Source organism: Oncorhynchus kisutch, linkage group LG11 (assembly GCF_002021735.2).
Source record: "Oncorhynchus kisutch isolate 150728-3 linkage group LG11, Okis_V2, whole genome shotgun sequence".
Lineage (NCBI taxonomy): Eukaryota > Metazoa > Chordata > Actinopteri > Salmoniformes > Salmonidae > Oncorhynchus > Oncorhynchus kisutch.
The window spans coordinates 65,312,440-65,331,204 of NC_034184.2; the positions used below are offsets into that span (position 1 = coordinate 65,312,440).

Below are 18,765 nucleotides of genomic sequence, written 5' to 3' on the forward strand. Positions count from 1 at the left end.
GTCTCTCTCTCCTCTGTCTGTCTCTCTCTCCTCTGTCTGTCTCTCTCGTCCTCTGTCTTCTCTCTCGCCTCTGTCTGTCTTCTCTCCTCCTCTGTCTGTCTCTCCTCCTCCTCTGTCTGTCTCTCTCATCCTCTGTCTGTCTCTCTCTCTCTCCTCTGTCTGTCTCTGCTCTCTCTCCTCTGTCTGTCTCTCTCTCTCTCCTCTGTCTGTCTCTCTCTCTCTCCTCTGTCTGTCTCCTCTCTCTCTCTGCTGTCTCTCTCTCCGTCTGTCTGCTCTCCTCCTCTGTCTGTCTCTCTCTCCTCTGTCTGTCTCTCCCTCTGTCTGTCTCTCTTCGTCTTCCTCCTCTCTCTCTGTCTGTCTCTCTCTCTCCTCTGTCTGTCTGTCTCTCTCTCCTCTGTCTGTCTGTCTCTCTCTACTCTGTCTTCTCTCTCTCCTCTGTCTGTCTCTCTCTCCTCTGTCTGTCTCTCTCTCCTCTGTCTGTCTCTCTCTCCTCTGTCTGTCTCTCTCTCCTCTGTCTGTCCTCTCTCTCCTCTGTCTGTCCTCTCTCTCCTCTGTCTGTCTCTCTCTCCTCTGTCTGTCTCTCTCTCCTCTGTCTGTCTCTCTCTCCTCTGTCTGTCTCTCTCTCCTCTGGTCTGTCTCTCTCTCCTCTGTCTGTCTCTCTCTCTCCTCTGTCTCTCTCTCCTCTGTCTGTCTCTCTCTCCTCTGTCTGTCTCTCTCTCCTCTGTCTGTCTCTCTCTCCTCTGTCTGTCTCTCTCTCCTCTGTTCTCTCTCTCTCCTCTGTTCTGTCTCTCTCTCCTCTGTCTGTCTCTCTCTCTCCTCTGTCTGTCTCTCTCTCCTCTGTCTGTCTCTCTCTCCTCTGTCTGTCTCTCTCTCCTCTGTCTGTCTCTCTCTCCTCTGTTTGTCTCTCTCTCCTCTGTTGTCTCTCTCTCTCCCTCTGTCTGTCTCTCTCTCTCTCCTCTGTCTGTCTCTCTCTCTCTCCTCTGTCTGTCTCTCTCTCTCTCCTCTGTCTGTCTCTCTCTCTCTCCTCTGTCTGTCTCGTCTCCTCTCTCCTCTGTCTGTCTCTCTCTCCTCTGTCTGTCTCTCTCTCCTCTGTCTGTCTCTATCTCCTCTGTCTGTCTCTCTCTCTCTCCTCTGTCTGTCTCTCTCTCTCTCTCGTCGCTCTCTCTCTCTTCCTCTGGTCTGTCTCTCTCTCTCTCCTCTGTCTGTCTCTCTCCTCTCTTCTCTGTCTGTCTCTCTCTCTCTCCTCTGTCTGTCTCTCTCCTCTTCTGTCTCTCTCCTCTGTCTGTCTCTCTCTCTCTCCTCTGTCTGTCTCTCTCTCCTCTGTCTGTCTCTCTCTCCTCGGTTTGTCTCTCTCTCCTTCTCTCTCTCCTCTGTCCTGTCTCTCTCTCTCCCTCTGTCTGTCTCTCTCTCCTCTGTCTGTCTCTCTCTCCTCTGTCTGTCTCTCTCTCCTCTGTCTGTCTCTCTCTCCTCTGTTTGTATCTCTCTCCTCCTCCTGTCTGTCTCTCTCCTCTCCTCTGTCTGTCCTCTCTCGTCCTCTGTTTCTCTCTCTCTCCTCTGTCTGTCTCTCTCTCTCTCGTCTCTCTCTCTCCTCTGTCTGTCTCTCTCTCTCTCCTCTGTCCTGTCCGTCTCTCTTCTCTCTCCTCCTCTGTCTGTCTCTCTCTCTCCTCTGTCTGTCTCTCTCCTCCTCTGTCTGTCTCTCTCCTCCCTGTCTGTCTCTCTCTCCTCTGTCTGTCTCTCTCCTCTGTCTGTCTCTCTCTCCCCTCTGTTGTCTCTCTCTCTCCTCTGTCGTCCTCTCTCTCGCTCTCCCTCTGTCTGTCTGTCTGTCTCTCTCTCCTCTGTCTTCTGGCTGTCTCCTCCTCTCTCTCTCTCCTCTGTCTGTCTCTCCTCTCTGTCTCCTCTCTCGTCTGTCTCTCTCTCTCTCCTCCTGTCTGTCTCTCTCTCCTCTCTCTGTCTCTCTCTTCCTCTGTCTGTCTCTCTCCTCCTCTGTCTGTCTGTCTCTCTCTCTCTTCTGTCTTCTCTCTCTCTCTCCTCTGTCTGTCTCTCTCTCTCTCTCCTCTGTCTGTCTCTCTCTCTCTCCTCGTCTGTCTCTCTCTCTCTCCTCTGTCTGTCTCCTCCTCTCCTCTCTCTCCTGTCTGGTCTCTCTCTCCTCTGTCTGTCCTCCTCCTCTGTCTGTCTCTCTCTCCTCTGTCTGTCTCTGCTCGCCTCTGGTCCGGTCTCTCTCTCCTCTGGCTGTCTGCTCTCTCCTCTCCTCTGTCCTGTCTCTCTCTCGCCTCTGGTCTGGCTCTCTCTCTCAGTCCTCTGTCTGTCTCTCTCTCTCTCCTCTGGTCTGTCTCTCTCTCTCCTGTCTGTCTCGCTCTCGCTCCTCCTGTCTGTTCTCTCTCTCTCCTCTGTCTGGTCTCTCGCGCTCGGTCGGTCGCTCATCTCTCCTGTCTGTCCTCTCGCTCCTTCTGTCTGTCTCTCTCTCCTCTGTCTGTCTCTTCCTCGCTCTCATCTTTCCTGTCTCTCTCTCTCCTCTGTCTGTCGCTCTCGCTCTCCTCTGTCCTGTCTCTCTCTCTCTCCTCTGTCTGTCCTCTCGCTCCATCCTGTCCTGTCTCACTCTCTCTCCTCTGTCGTCCTCTCTCTCTCTCTCCTCTGTCTGTCCTCTCTCTCCTCTACTCTGGTCTGTCCTCCTCTCTCCTCTGTCCTGGTCCTCTCTCCGCTGTCTGGTCGCTCCTCGCCTCTGTCCTGTCTCTCTTCCCCTCTCTCCTGTCCGGTCTCTCTCGCCTCTGTCTGTCTTCCTCTCCTCTGTCTCTCTCTCTGTCTGTCTCTCTCTCCTCTGTCTGTCTCTCTCTCCTCTGTCTGTCTCTCTCTCTCTCTGTCTGTCTCTCTCTCTCTCTCTCTGTCTGTCTCTCTCTCTCTCCTCTGTCTGTCTCTCTCTCTCTCCTCTGTCTGTCTCTCTCTCCTCTGTCTGTCTCTCTCTCCTCTGTCTGTCTCTCTCTCTCTCTGTCTGTCTCTCTCTCCTCTGTCCTGTCTCTCTCTCTCCTCTGTCCTGTCTCTCTCTCCTCTGTCTGTCTCTCTCTCCTCTGTCTGTCTCTCTCTCCTCTGTCTGTCTCTCTCTCTCTCCTCTGTCTGTCTCTCTCTCTCTCCTCTGTCTGTCTCTCTCTCTCTCCTCTGTCTGTCTCTCTCTCCTCTGTCTGTCTCTCTCTCCTCTGTCTGTCTCTCTCTCCTCTGTCCTGTCTCTCTCTCTCCTCTGTCTGTCCTCTCTCTCCTCTGTCTGTCTCTCTCTCCTCTGTCTGTCTCTCTCTCCTCTGTCTGTCTCTCTCTCCTCTGTCTGTCTCTCTCTCCTCTGTCTGTCTCTCTCTCCTCTGTCTGGTCTCTCTCTCCCTTCTGTCTCTCCTCCTCTGGTCTGTCTCTCTCTCCTCTGTCTGTCTCTCTCCTCTGTCTGTCTCTCTCTCCTCTGTCTGTCTCTCTCTCCTCTGTCTGTCTCTCTCTCCTCTGTCTGTCTCTCTCCTCCTGTCTGTCTCTCTCTCTCCTCTGTCTCTCTCTCCTCTGTCTGTCTCTCTCTCTCTGTCTGTCTCTCTCTCCTCTCTGTCTTCTCTCCTCTGTCTGTCTCTCTCTCCTCTGTCTGTCTCTCTCTCCTCTGTCTGTCGTCTCTCCTCTGTCTGTCTCTCTCCTCTGTCTGTCTCTCTCTCCTCTGTCTGTCTCTCTCTCCTCTGTCTGTCTCTCTCTCCTCTGTTCTGTCTCTCTCTCCTCTGTCTGTCTCTCTCTCCTCTGTCTGTCTCTCTCTCCTCTGTCTGTCTCTCTCTCCTCTGTCTGTCTCTCTCTCCTCTGTCGGTCTCTCTCTCTCCTCTGTCTGTCTCTCTCTCCTGTCTGTCTCTCTCTCCTCTGTCTCTCTCTCCTCCTGTCTGTCTCTCTCTCCTCTGTCTGTCTCTCTCTCCTCTGTCTGTCTGTCTCTCCTCTGTCTGTCTCTCTCTCTGCCTCTGTCTCTCTCTCCTCTGTCTGTCTCTCTCTCCTCTGTCTGTCTCTCTCTCCTCTGTCTGCTCTCTCCTCCTCTGTCTGTCTCTCTCTCCTCTGTCTGCTCTTCTCTCTCCTCTGTCTGCTCTCTCTCTTCTCCTCTGTCTGTCTCTCTCTCCTCTGTCTGTCTCTCTCTCCTCTGTCTGTCTCTCTCTCCTCTGTCTGTCTCTCTCCTCTGTCTGTCTCTCTCTCCTCTGTCTGTCTCTCTCTCCTCTGTCTGTCTCTCTCTCCTCTGTCTGTTCCTCTCTCTCGCTCTCAAAAATAATAAAAAGCCAGATATGCACCATCCCTGCTTTGAATGATGTGGTCCTCTGCATTTGGGCCTGACTACCATTCACAATTCCCTGAAAGCATTCCATATACGAAAACAAATATTCTAATAAGGCCTATTCCCAGTCCACATATCCCACGGATGGTCTCCCAGGCTGTGACGACACACAGACACACATACGCGCACACACATACACACAGTGCTTAGGGACAGGGTCTGGGATGAGTTTGTGAACACTGGAGATTTGCAGCCAGAGCAAGGCCCAGCAGGGGCATGCAGCTCTAGCCACATCTATGGGCCAGGGACATGCAGCTCTAGCCACATCTATGGGCCAGGGGCATGCAGCTCTAGCCACATCTATGGGCCAGGGGCATGCAGCTCTAGCCACATCTATGGGCCAGGGACATGCAGCTCTAGCCACATCTATGGGCCAGGGACATGCAGCTCTAGCAATATCTATGGGCCAGGGACATGCAGCTCTAGCAACATCTATGGGCCAGGGACATGCAGCTCTAGCCACATCTATGGGCCAGGTACGGGCATCTCTAACCACATCTATGGGCCAGGTACAGGCATCTCTAACCACATCTATGGGCCAGGGACATGCAGCTCTGGTGGGCCCAAAACATTATAAAACTATCAAATAAAGAAATCTCACGCTTTTGAGAAAAGGATTGAAAGGAAGGATGATATTCGTTGTCTATCACTGTCCCTGGTAACATCTGCCTCCTCTAAGTAACGCCTTGGAACAGATGGGTGTTGAATACACCTCTGGGTAGGCTCGACTGGAGGTGACTGGTAACACACAGTACTGGGTGGGGCGCAGGCAGCATTTAACAGTGCTGCAGTAAATTAATAAAAACTCTCTGAGGTGTTACTATAGATTAATCACCTCCATGCTGTTGTTCCCCGGCTGGCATAGTGGTCTTGTATTTTTGTCTTTTCACTTCGATGGCTTCCCAGACTAAGTTAGAAGAGACTGGTGGAGGGAAACATAGGAGGACGGGGTCATTGTAATGGCTGGAATGGAATAAATGGAATGGTATCAAACACATCAAACACATGGAAACCACATGTTTGTCTCCGTTCCATTCATTCCTGTCATTACAATGAGCCCATCCTCCTATAGGTCCTCCCACCAGCCTCCTCTGAAGTATGTATATGAAAGACATCTTGCCAGCCTTTGAGTATTGGGATAGCCAATTTACCCCCCCCCCCCCCTCTCTCAGTCACACACCCACTGTCTCCCTCTCTCGCTCTTTCTCTCCCTCTCTCTCCTCTCTCTCTTTCTTTCTTTCTTTCTCCCCCTCTCCCTCTCCCTCTCTCTCCTCTCTCTTTCTTTCTTTCTTTCTCTCCCTCTCTCTTTCTTTCTCCCCCTCTCCCTCTCGCTCTCTCTTCCTCTTTGTATCAGCACTTACCTACAGTCTACATTCCTCCAGATCAAGAACAGAATATCATATCTTAAGTGCATTCCAAAATGTGCTTGTTGTCACAAGACCGCCCTGTGCTGATACCGGTCTCCATTATCACCTCTTTATCATTTTTATTTATTTTTTAGATCACTTGTTTTCTCTTCCGGCACGTTTCCTGTTTATCCTCCCTCCCAGCCCAATGTTATGCTCATGTTTCTGGGTGTTGGGTGCAATAGGGCCCAAGCGGGCATGACTCTGCCCGATGCCAGGTTGAGATAATGGGGTATTAGACAGGTCAGATGCCAGGCACACTCCTCCATCCCCCCTCCCCCTTCCCTCTCTATTTGGGTTTAGTCCTCTTTCTTGTTCTTTTCATTTTTCATTCATCCACGCCGCTTATCTGTTTGGTAATGCGTGTCTAAGATGGGTAGATGGGTTTCTCATGATACTGAATGTTATCAGAAAATTTGTAGGCAGATTGTTTACCACCTGAATGTTTAAAGTTCAATAGTTTATATCTATGGCTTATAATGACTAAGCCAGCTCCTGGATCACAATGTGTGCATCCCAAATGGCACCCTATTCCCTATATAGTGCACAACTTTTGACCAGGGAATAGGGTGCCATTTGGGACGTATCCACTGATGTTGTAGCCGTATCTGGAGCTAGCTTTGGCTCTGTGCAAATATCTCTCTCAGTGAAACGTCCGACATCTGCTTTCTCCCCCTCTCCGTCTGTTCTGTTCCGGCCAAATTCCTTTAACCTGACCACTAGATCCTCTAGAGGTTTATTGGCTGACGAGCTCTAGTTGTTTTAGATGGTGAGGGATGGGAGGGAAGGGAAGGGCCCTAAACAGATCACACATCACTGGCCTGGAAATGCCTTGGACAGACGGCCCAGACCAGACCGGCTTCATTCCAGATGCACGGGACTGTAATATCAGAGGTTATTTAAACACACGCACACACAGACCCACACACACACTGTGTTCTGTGGTATGAGGAGTGTGTTCAGTAGACATGCTTGTGAACAGGGGGCTGTAAAGACAGGGGTCAGAGGTCAAACGGGAGCAGAGCGTGAGAGAGAGATGTGCGTGGAGAAGGAGAGAGAGAGAGAAAGTAGCAAAGAGAGAGAGAGAGAGAGGCTGGCTCTCACCTCTAACAAAAGCTTTACAGTGTGTGCTTTAGACCCAACCATGTCTCAATGGGATTCCCAGAAGTGCCTGTGAAACCTATCCATCCTAATAATAAACCTGCTTCCCTGGAGCCTAGCATGAGTGGGGAGGGAGATAAAGACTTTCTACTGGGCTAGTATAGTGATAGGGAACTGGGCTAGTATAGTGATATCATACTACACCAGCTCCGACACTCGTCTTATGTGGCAGGGCTTGCAAACTATTACAGACCACAAAAGGAAGTACAGGAGCGAACTGCCCAATGACACGAGTCTACCAGAGAAGCTAAATCACTTCTATGCTCGCTTCGAGGCAAGCAACACTGAGGCATGCATGAGAGCATCCGCTGTTCCAGACGACTGTGTGATCACGCTCTCCGTAGCCGATGTGAGTAACACCTTTAAACAGGTGAACATACACAAGGCTACGGGGCCAGACGGATTACCAGGACGTGTGCTCTGGGCATATGCTGACCAACTGGCAGGTGTATTCCGTAGCCATGAAGTGCATTGAAAGGTTGGTAATGGCTCACATAAACACCATTATCCCATTATCCCAGAAACCCTAGACCCACTCCAATTTGCACACCGCCCCAACAAATCCACAGATGATGCAATCTCTATTTCACACCACACTGCCCTTCCCCACCTGGACAAATGGAACACTTATGTGAGAATGCTATTCATTGACTTCAGCTCAGTGTTCAACACCATAGTACCCTCAAATCTCATCACGAAGCTAAGGATTCTGGGACTAAACACCTCCCTCTGCAACTGGATCCCGGACTTCCCGACGGGCTGACCCCAGGTGGTGAGGGGAGGTAGCAACACATCTGCCACGCTGATCCTCAACCTCGGAGCTCCCCAGGGGTGTGTGCTCAGTCCACTCCTGTACTCTCTGTTCACCCACGACTGCATGGCCAGGCACGACTCCAACACCATCATTAGGTTTGCAGACGACACAACAGTGGTAGGCCTGATCACCGACAACGACGAGACAGCCTATAGGGAGGAGGTCAGAGACCTGGCCGTGTGGTGCCAGAATAACAACCTATCCCTCAACGTAACCAAGACTAAGGAGATGATTGTGGACTACAGGAAAAGGAGCACCGAGCACGCCCCCATTCTCATCGACGGGGCCGTAGTTGAGCAGGTTGAGAGCTTCAAGTTCCTTGGTGTCCACATCAACAACAAACTAGAATGGTCTGAACACACCAAGACAGTTGTGATGAGGGCACGACAAAGCATGTTCCCCCTCAGGAGACATAAAAGATTTGGCATGGGTCCTGAGATCCTCAAAAGGTTCAACAGCTGCAACATTGCAACTGTCTACTACCGCATGGCAAGCGGTACCGGAGTGCCAAGTCTAGGACAAAAAGGCTTCTCAACAGTTTTTACACCCAAGCCATAAGACTCCTGAACAGGTAATCAAATGGCTATCCGGACTATTTGCATTGTGTTCCCCCTTCCCAACCCCTCTTTTTACGCTGCTGCTACTCTCTGTTTATCATATATACATAATCACTTTAACTATACATTCATGTACATACTACCTCAATTGGGCTGACCAACCAGTGCTCCCGCACATTGGCTAACCGGGCTAGAATAGTAATAGAGAACTGGACTAGTATAGTGATAGGGAACTGGACTAGTATGGTGATAGGGAACTAGGCTAGTATAGTGATAGGGAACTAGGCTAGTATAGTGATAGGGAACTAGGCTAGTATAGTAATAGAGAACTGGACTAGTATAGTGATAGGGAACTGGACTAGTATGGTGATAGGGAACTAGGCTAGTATAGTGATAGGGAACTAGGCTAGTATAGTGATAGGGAACTAGGCTAGTATAGTGATAGGGAACTAGGCTAGTATAGTGATAGGGAACTGGACTAGTATAGTGATAGGGAACTAGACAGGTGTAGTGATAGGGAACTGGATTAGTGTAGTGATAGAAAACTGGGCTGGTATAGTGATAGGGAACTAGACTAGTATAGTAATAGGGAACTGGACTAGTATAGTGATAGGGAACTGAACAAGTACAGTGATAGGGAACTGGGCTAGTATAGTGATAGGGAACTGAACTAGTATAGTGATAGGGAACTGAACTAGTATAGTGATAGGGAACTGAACTAGTATAGTGATAGGGAACTGGGCTAGTATAGTGATAGGGAACTGGGCTAGTATAGTGATAGGGAACTGAACTAGTATAGTGATAGGGAACTGGGCTAGTGTAGTGATAGGGAACTGGGCTAGTGTAGTGATAGGGAACTAGACAGGTGTAGTGATAGGGAACTGGACTAGTGTAGTGATAGAAAACTGGGCTGGTATAGTGATAGGGAACTAGACTAGTATAGTGATAGGGAACTGGGCTAGTATAGTGATAGGGAACTGGGCTAGTATAGTGATAGGGAACTGGGCTAGTATAGTGATAGGGAACTGGGCTAGTATAGTGATAGGGAACTGGGCTAGTATAGTGATAGGGAACTGGGCTAGTATAGTGATAGGGAACTGGGCTAGTATAGTGATAGGGAACTGAACTAGTATAGTGATAGGGAACTGAACTAGTATAGTGATAGGGAACTGAACTAGTATAGTGATAGGGAACTGGGCTAGTATAGTGATAGGGAACTGAACTAGTATAGTGATAGGGAACTGAACTAGTATAGTGATAGGGAACTGGGCTAGTATAGTGATAGGGAACTGGGCTAGTATAGTGATAGGGAACTGAACTAGTATAGTGATAGGGAACTGGGCTAGTGTAGTGATAGGGAACTGGGCTAGTGTAGTGATAGGGAACTAGACAGGTGTAGTGATAGGGAACTGAGCAGACAGACAACCAATTGCCAAACAGACACACAGACACACTGGCACAGGTAAGGCCCAAGTAACCCCCAGGTCAGAGTAAGGGATACATATTTACCTTGCACACCTTGAGCAGATGTTGAGTGTGACCTTGGCCTGGGGCTCTGGGAGGTAGGAACTACGACCCTGACTGAACTTACTTCCTGACAGGGCCAGCCCTGTTACCCCCTCCATACGCAGGTCATCTAGGTCCTCTATGGAGAGAGAGGAGAGAGGGCGAGAGGAGAGAGAGAGAGGGAGACAGGGAAGAGAGAGAATGGGTGAAGTACAGGGAGATGGAGTGAGGAAGAGGGATGAGGAATAGAAGGAAAGAGTGAGAGAGGGGAAAGAGGGAGAGAAGGAGAGGGACAGTCATTTATCATAGTCACTGAGTCATCAACAGATGCATTGTATCTGTCTTAGCCGTCTCAGCCGTCCAGAACTGAGGAAGGATGAACCAACACACACACACACACACACACTAAGAGACGATAGACTGACAAGACTATCTTGCATCAATTAGCCAATAAATAGATGGTGGTTGTAAGGAGAAGAGACAGAGAAGCCAGTCCTGAAGGAGAGATGATGAGAGAGAGACCACACATCCTGACCAGAGAGAAGGGGAGAAGTTTCTCTGTGTGTTCTCTCCCTGTGTCCTCATAAGAACAGTCCTCGGTCTGCATGACTCTCTAAAGAGCTCCATATGAACTAGACACGCCAGTGTCATCCCCTCTCCTTCTCCCCAGTCTCTCTGTCTCTTTCACCCCCCCCCCCCCCATCTCTCTCTCTGGTTTGTTTTAACATACTGCTGTTGGACAGGGAGACAGAATAAAGTTGAACTGAGTTCCACACGCGATAGTGTTCCCAGGTTCAGTGCTGTGTCTTCCCAGGTTCACCACTGGGCCCATGTCCAGCTTTAAACAGGCTTATATGATCAGGTATCAGAGAATAGAATTTTCAGCTTCAAGGCGAAGTAGGTGACACGCGTTTCGGTAAGAGACAATAATACTATCATTGAAAACAGAAAGCATAACTTCGTCTGAGTTCCAAATGACAGCCTAGTCTCTATGGCTTTGTGGACCCTGGTCAAAAGTAGTGCACTATATAGAGAATAGGGTTCCATTTGGGATGCACACTCAGTCTAATAAGCAGGGTCATGACTGAGTAGAAAAGAAGGGTAGTAAAATATAAATAACTTCATGTTTATTGTCACAAAACTAAAACCAGTAACGCTTTATTAAATATAGCAGGACATCAAAGAGGGATGTAAATTCGACAGCAAGTTCTTGGTTCTGAATAAATGTTTTGAGAGACTAAACACATTGCAACAATTATATAGTGTAAGTCTGAATTTGTATGTTGACGACATGAGTCATGGTCCAAGTTAGCTAACTGTTGGTAAAGATATATGATATAGCTTTTTAATAACAAGTTGATGTCTTTAAAAGGTCCAATGCAGCCGTTTTTATCTCAATATCAAATCATTTCTGGGTAACAATTAAGTAAAATGGTTCAATTAATTCTTGGCAAAAAGCGATTTCTCAAGCAAGAAAGTACTATTCCAACCTCAAAGTGTGGAATATATATATAAAACACAGGAAATCATTTTTGACAGCACTGGGCCTTTAAAATCAAATAAAAACTTGCCCGTATCACTTGTGTTTATGAAGCATACAGGCAAGCGCAGTTTGAAGATATCCTAGAAGGATTCCCAGGCACCTGCAACAAAAAACCTCAGACGTGCGAGTGCTTTCCCTTTTTTTAATAACAAGTTGATAGATACAGTACCTCAAGCCATTACTGTATGGACCATTTGACAGCATATAAAGGATGTTTTCTTTAACAACAATAGCCCATTTTGTTTTCATCAGTCATCAGGAATGTGAGAAATGTGACAACAAGAGATCAAATGCCGGACATAATTATTACCACTCACTAGTGTGTGTGTGTGTGTGTGTGTGTGTGTGTGTGTGTGTGTGTGTGTGTGTGTGTGTGTGTGTGACAGATATACACATTAGTCACATTGATACTCTCCCCGTCAATCTCATGTTACTGGCCTCCTGGTTGAGACGAGAAGATAGAAAACAGCGGCTTACACTTTGATAGAAGAGGAGGCGTGACTAATCACCTGGATTAGAGGAGAGACACTCATCCACTGAGAAATGTTCCTCTTCCCTCCATCCATCACACTGGCCCTGCGCCAGGCTCTCTCTCACCTGTCTCTCCTCGTTACACGTTTGTCTGTGTGTGTGTGTGTGTGTGTGTGTGTGTGTGTGTGTGTGTGTTTGCTTGCATGCCTCCCTTTGGTTCGTACGTGCATGTCTCCTCTCCGTAGGTGAAGAAATCATTTAAAGAGAGCGAGAGGAGACGAGAGAGGAGAGCAATACCATACCAGCTGCAAATGACGAATTCCACAAGGAGTCAAATTCCATGAGAAGTACATTTTCAGAGAGGCACTGATGTGTGTCTAAAAGGAATACCAGCCCGGGTGTTACATGTAGTCAGATTGTCCGGGTGTTACATGTAGTCAGATTGCCCGGGTGTTACACGTAGTCAGATTGCCCGGGTGTTACACGTAGTCAGATTGCCCGGGTGTTACACGTAGTCAGATTGCCCGGGTGTTACACGTAGTCAGATTGCCCGGGTGTTACACGTAGTCAGATTGCCCGGGTGTTACACGTAGTCAGATTGCCCGGGTGTTACATGTAGTCAGATTGCCCGGCTGTTACATGTAAGTCAGATTGCCCGGGTGTTACATGTAGTCAGATTGCCCGGGTGTTACACGTAGTCAGATTGCCCGGGTGTTACACGTAGTCAGATTGCCCGGGTGTTACACGTAGTCAGATTGCCCGGGTGTTACACGCAGTCAGATTGCCCGGGTGTTACACGCAGTCAGATTGCCCGAGTGTTACGTAGTCAGATTGCCCGGGTGTTACATGTAGTCAGATTGCCCGGGTGTTACACGTAGTCAGATTGCCCGGGTGTTACACGTAGTCAGATTGCCCGGGTGTTACACGTAGTCAGATTGCCCGGGTGTTACACGTAGTCTGATTGCCCGGGTGTTACACGTAGTCAGATTGCCCGGGTGTTACACGTAGTCAGATTGCCCGGGTGTTACACGTAGTCAGATTGCCCGGGTGTTACACGTAGTCAGATTGCCCGGGTGTTACACGTAGTCAGATTGCCCGGGTGTTACACGTAGTCAGATTGCCCGGGTGTTACACGTAGTCAGATTGCCCGGGTGTTACACGTAGTCAGATTGCCCGGGTGTTACACGTAGTCAGATTGCCCGGGTGTTACACGTAGTCAGATTGCCCGGGTGTTACACGCAGTCAGATTGCCCGAGTGTTACGTAGTCAGATTGCCCGGGTGTTACATGTAGTCAGATTGCCCGGGTGTTACATGTTGTCAGATTGCCCGGGTGTTACATGTAGTCAGATTGCCCGGGTGTTACATGTAGTCAGATTGCCCGGGTGTTATGTAGGCAGATTGCCCGGGTGTTATGTAGGCAGATTGCCCGGGTGTTACATGTAGTCAGATTGCCCGGGTGTTACACGTAGTCAGAGTGCCCAGGTTTTGATTTAGAATTGTCTGATTGGGTGTTAGATTTTTCCTTAATTTTTCTATCGTCTGATGAGATTAGCATAAACATTTGATAACATACACACCATGAAGATTAACGTTTATATCTTGCTGACATTGAGCCATACTACGTCTTACTGTGCCACCTGAAGCACTGAGAGACCTATGGGCCTGGTCAAAAGTATTTCACTAAGGAAAATAGGTTTCCAGCTGGTACACACAGTCCCAGAACACAGGTCATCCAGGGACTGGGACTGGTGTGGATAACACAGGGTGACTGAATGCTTCTGTCATGCTTCTGAGAATGCCTGTAAGCATAGTCTCATTCATCATCACTGCTGGGAAATGAGAGTGGGTGGGCAAGGGGAGAGAGGTTACCGGCCGTGGGAACCATGTCTGTGTCCCAAATGGCACCCTATTCCCTATGCATTGTGTTACTTTTGACCAGGGTCCATAGGGGTCTGGTCAAAAGTAACACACTATGTTGGGAATAGGGGGTCCTTTGGAACACAAGCCATGGCTTAATATTGTGTCAACGCCCAGACCATCACCTGCTCCTCCACCTAATCCGTCTCCTGGTCGTTATCTACTCTGTAAGGTCCTGTCTAGAGACTGGTTTGGTTTACGCGGTGGTAGACTACAAGTCCGAAAAGTTTAGGTGGGTCACAGCGGGAACCACTGCTGTAAAGTTACTGTGTTCAAACGTTGCCACGGTCACAGCACATTACCTTACGGGAAGCTTTTAATCTCCGAGTTCACCTCTCCCTTTGACCTTGTTCCTTGTAGGTGGAGATAAAGAAATGACAAAAACACGGAGAGGACAAAATCTCTGTCTAATCTTTCAGGCGAGTCGAATAAAGACATTACATGCAGCTTTAGATTTAGTTTGTGTTTTGTCTAAACAAGATGTTACCGCTGTTGAGAACAAGCCGGGCATGACAACATGGCGCGCTTACAGGACGGCAAGTCTTTCCGCCCTACAAACAGTGTCAATGGGATTATACACACACACACAGTCAGTCAGTCAGTCAGTGGAATTATACTGTCAACCCTGCTGTGTATGAATAACACTGGTCTGATGCTATCAGGTGTGGGCTCCTACAAAGAGACACAGGGGCCTCCAGGGGCCAAGGGAGAGAAACGGAGTGATCCCTGGAAGTTACACTCACCCTTATTAGTGTGACTTACAGTACATTGGCATACAGTGTGTGTGTGTGTGTGTGTGTGTGTGTGTGTGTGTGTGTGTGTGTGTGTGTGTGTGTGTGTGTGTGTGTGTGTGTGTGTGTGTTTGCCCACAGTGCCATGGCTGATGTGTATTTTATGTGGGCATATAGCTGCTTGCTGCTGTGCCTGTGAAGTGTTGGTGCCAGACAGACTTAAATACTGGGACCTGACTAAACTAAACTAAACTACAGAGGATAAATCATATTTTTGTGTGTGTACATCTTTTTTTGGTTTGTTCCCCTTTTCTACAGGTCCCATTGAGAAAGAGAGTTGATTTATTCAGCCAGACACAACTGAGTTTATCTCCCTTGGGTTAGCAACACATCCTACCATAACCCCCGCACCAAACCCCCCACACAATAACACCGTCTAAGAGAAGTTTACATTACAGACCGGCACGTCAATACGTTTCACCATGCAACACTCACGTCACACGCAGTGGCGTCTGTCTAGACACAACAAAGTCAGCACTCAGCCCACCCGTTTGTCAGCGAGCGAGGCACATTTTCACTCCCTCAGAGTCAGAGCACAGCGGGGCAGCCGCACATGGTCCCTGGGTACGTCCAAAATATGACCCTATTCCCTACATTCTCTAATGCTTCCTGGTCGAAGGAGGAGCACTATATAGGGAATAGGGTGGCATTTGGAAAGCAGACCCTGCATGAAACGTTGAGACATGACTGATAAATACAACTGGCAGAGGAGAGGAGACGGGTGGAAAGTATTTGAGCGATGCGATGTGAACAAAGAGGTCTGAGTAATGAGGAATTCCTTCTCTCAATCACTCACTACACCAAAGCAAAAAGCGTGTGTGTGTGTCTGTTCCCCCATCAAGTTTCCATGTTATTTAATGTCATTTAGACGGAGACTGACTGACTCTCTCCTCTCTCTGTTCTAAATCAAGAACTGAAGTCATAATTAGTATATTCATCTCACAAATAACCTAACCTACACTTTCTGAGATGATGTGTTGACAGATGTATAGTGTGCAATCATCTAACTCTCTCCCCCACACACAGAGACAGAGATACAGAGAGAGAGACAAACACACTGGCACGCACACACCCTTTCTCACGCACACCAGATCCAAGACTACGAGTTTATTGATTCACCTATGAGTGAACTAATTTGACTCATTTCCAGCCCTTCATATGTCCTAGCTGTGCCTGTGATGCTGTGGCTCTGTGTCTGGGAGGTCACAATGGGATGCACCCCAAATGGCACCCTATTACCTATATAGTGCACCCATAGGGTCCTGGTCAAAAGTAGTGCACTACATAGGGAACAAAGTACCATTTGGGATATAGCCTATAACAGCAGGCTCTAGTCTTGTGTCATTATAAAATAGACTGTGGCTCTACTGTCTCTACTATCCGCTGCGCTGTAATTAACAATATCTCTGTAATGATAGATATCAAAGAGAGTGGTGGCAGACACACACATACAGCATGCATGCACAAACACACACACACACACACACACACAGAGAGAGAGAAAGAATGATTTGAATTGTGAGAGAAAAAAGAGAGTGAAAGAGAGGGGTGTGAAAGAGAGAGGGGGAGAGAGTGAGGGAGAGAAAGAGAGACCCCACACTCTCCCAGCCCCTCACACAGTCAGCTCAAGCATTTGTGATTCATGAAGTATTAAACACAAAGCATTGACTCTGCGGTTAGATCTCCCAGAACGGGCCAGAGAGGCATTTGTTTAGCTTTGTAATAAAAGCAATATTACAACTTACATTTCATAATTACAACTCAGCTTTCAATTGCGTTTCTTTCCCAGTCCCTGTCATTCACCTCAAAGTCTGTCTGTCAGATCCCAACCTCATGCAGTATCTCAGGCAGACACAGAGAGAGAGAGGGAGAGAGCTTTAGATATCAGAGAACACTGCCTTTACAAGAAAGAGAACAAACTAAAAGAATCAGATGGAGAGAGAGAGAGAATGCAAGATCAGAGCCTGTGAAAGTCTTGTCAGAACTCCACAATACTGTTCTGTCAACTCATTCAACTCAAGCTCTTAAACTGTAATCCTTCTCTCTGAGAGAAAGCCTGGAGACAGGGAACAACAACCGTCTCCCAGGCTCAATACTGCCATCTAGAGTTCATATAAGTAACTGTTGATGCAATATGATAAGAATACAGTATTAAGACATCAATGTTAGAGACCTGGGCCAGTATCCATAAAGTGTCTCAGAATAGGAGTGCTGATGTAGGATCAGCCCCTCCCTGGCCATGTATTCTTCTTCACTATGATCTAAAAGGCTAAATTGATCAGCACGCCTACTCCTAGACGCTTTGGGCTCCCGAGAGGCGCAGCGGTCTAAGGCACTGCATCTCAGTGCTAGAGGCGTCACTACAGTCCCTGGGTCGATTCCAGGCTGTATCACATCAGGCCGTGATTGGGAGTCCCATAGGGTGGTGCACAATTGTCCCAGCGTCGTCCGGGTTTGACCGGGGTAGGCCGTCATTGTAAATAAGAATTTGTTCATAACTGACTTGACTAGTTAAATAAAAGGTTCCATTTCAAATTAAAACACTTTTGTGAAGACTAGCCCCGGCCCAGTTACTAAAGGAGAACAACAGAGAAGGTTTCTGGGCAGATAAGGTGATCTACAGCCCAGAGATAACAATGTCTGGGTGGGGTTACCAGATTTTGTGGGTTACATTGTCAAGTAATGAGGTAGTTGGAGCTGAAATCCCCCCCTCTGTGTCCATAGTCCTCATTCATACACACCTGAAGAGGTGATGGGGAGTTGGCAACCTGTTGGTGATAAACACATAGATACGAAAGACAACACAAACACTCTGATTACTCAGTAATGACCTCAAAGTCTGTAACTCACTGTTTGTCAGATTCATCTTCATTTTGACGCTAACAGGGGCCACCCTTTCTCCTATAAAAACACCTGAGAATGACATTGTGGATTTTTATCACGAGAAGAACAAAGGTCACACACAATGTACAATGTTGCTGGCAAAGATACTGTAAGATGAACAAAGGCCTTTTCATAGATATAAAAAACAGATGTATTTATTATTTAGTCAAGAACACTCTTCAGACAGATCATTCTAGGCACAAGCATAAAGGTCCTTTATCCTCAAACTTCTCTATTTAAATAAACTATCGGTGTTTAGCAATAATATTACAGTATGTGTCATTCCAAGACCAACCCCTTCTATCCGTAAACTTTGAGACCAGTGAGTGTCCGATTTTTTCCCAACAGAAAACACTGAACTTGCCCATCAGTGTTATATTTGCCTCCAGTAATACCACTGCAATTCACTCTTCAACCAACCCATCCATCTGCACATGTATTCTTTTACAGGGCCTCATAATGGCAGCACTTCTTTTCTAACTGGGGACTCTTTCTCCCATCAAACTATATAGTATCAGAGCCTTTAGTCAGAGATGCTGTCACCCTGCCAGCCATTTCCACCCCCTGTACTTGACTTGATCTGATGTGATTTAGTACCACTGTAATTCACACTACTAACATGCCCTTCTCTTCTCCTCTTGTGTCTTTTAACAAACAACGCTCCCTGATGATACGGCTCAGTTGTTTGTTTGCGCTGTTGCCGGGGCAACTGTTGTGTCTCTGGTTGTCAGGGCAAGGAAGGAGAGGGGGAGGACTGGCGTCAGGAAGTTCAGAGCAGGGTGAGGTGTCTGCCAGTCCTGGCACTCTCTTTCTTTCCCCCTCTCCCGCTCTAGCTCTCATTCTCTCCCGCGCGCTCTCTGTCTCTCTCTATTCTAAATACAGAATAGAACAAAGAGATATACTGATATTGGGGCTGGGCTCTGAAGCTCTGCAATTGGACCAGATTTTCTCTCTCATGCACACACACACACACACACACACACACACACACACACACACACACACACACACACACACACAAAGTATTCTTTGTTTTCTTTATTATTTTGCTTAGGTCAGGGTGTGACATGGGTGATGTATGTGTTTTTGTACTGTCTATGGGTTTTGTATGTTTATGGGGGTGTATACTTTCTAGGTGTTTATGTATGTCTATGGTTGCCTAGATTGGTTCTCAATTAGAGGCAGCTGTTTATCGTTGTCTCTGATTGGAAACCATATTTAGGCAGCCATCTTCTTTGAGTATTTCGTGGGTTATTGTCTGTGTTAGTTGCCTGTGTCAGCACTATATTAAGCTTCACCTTCGTTTTGTTGGTTTGTAGTTTGTTTATGTGTTTCATCGTCGTCATTAGAGGAACATGTATTCATATCACGCTGCTTGGTCCTTTTGCTTGGTC

At 47.8% G+C, this 18,765-nt stretch overlaps 1 protein-coding gene across 6 annotated transcripts in view; it reads right to left on the bottom strand.

Moving 5' to 3' along the window:
- The window catches only part of lg11h8orf34 (linkage group 11 C8orf34 homolog), a 153,779-nt gene that overhangs the window by 53,447 nt on the left and 81,567 nt on the right, over positions 1-18,765 (bottom strand). For all 6 annotated transcript variants that reach the window (XM_031836113.1, XM_031836112.1, XM_031836114.1 and 3 more), the window contains exon 8: positions 9,769-9,904. In XM_031836113.1, coding sequence (XP_031691973.1) covers positions 9,769-9,904 — 136 coding nt within the window. The remainder of the gene's footprint in view (positions 1-9,768; positions 9,905-18,765) is intronic.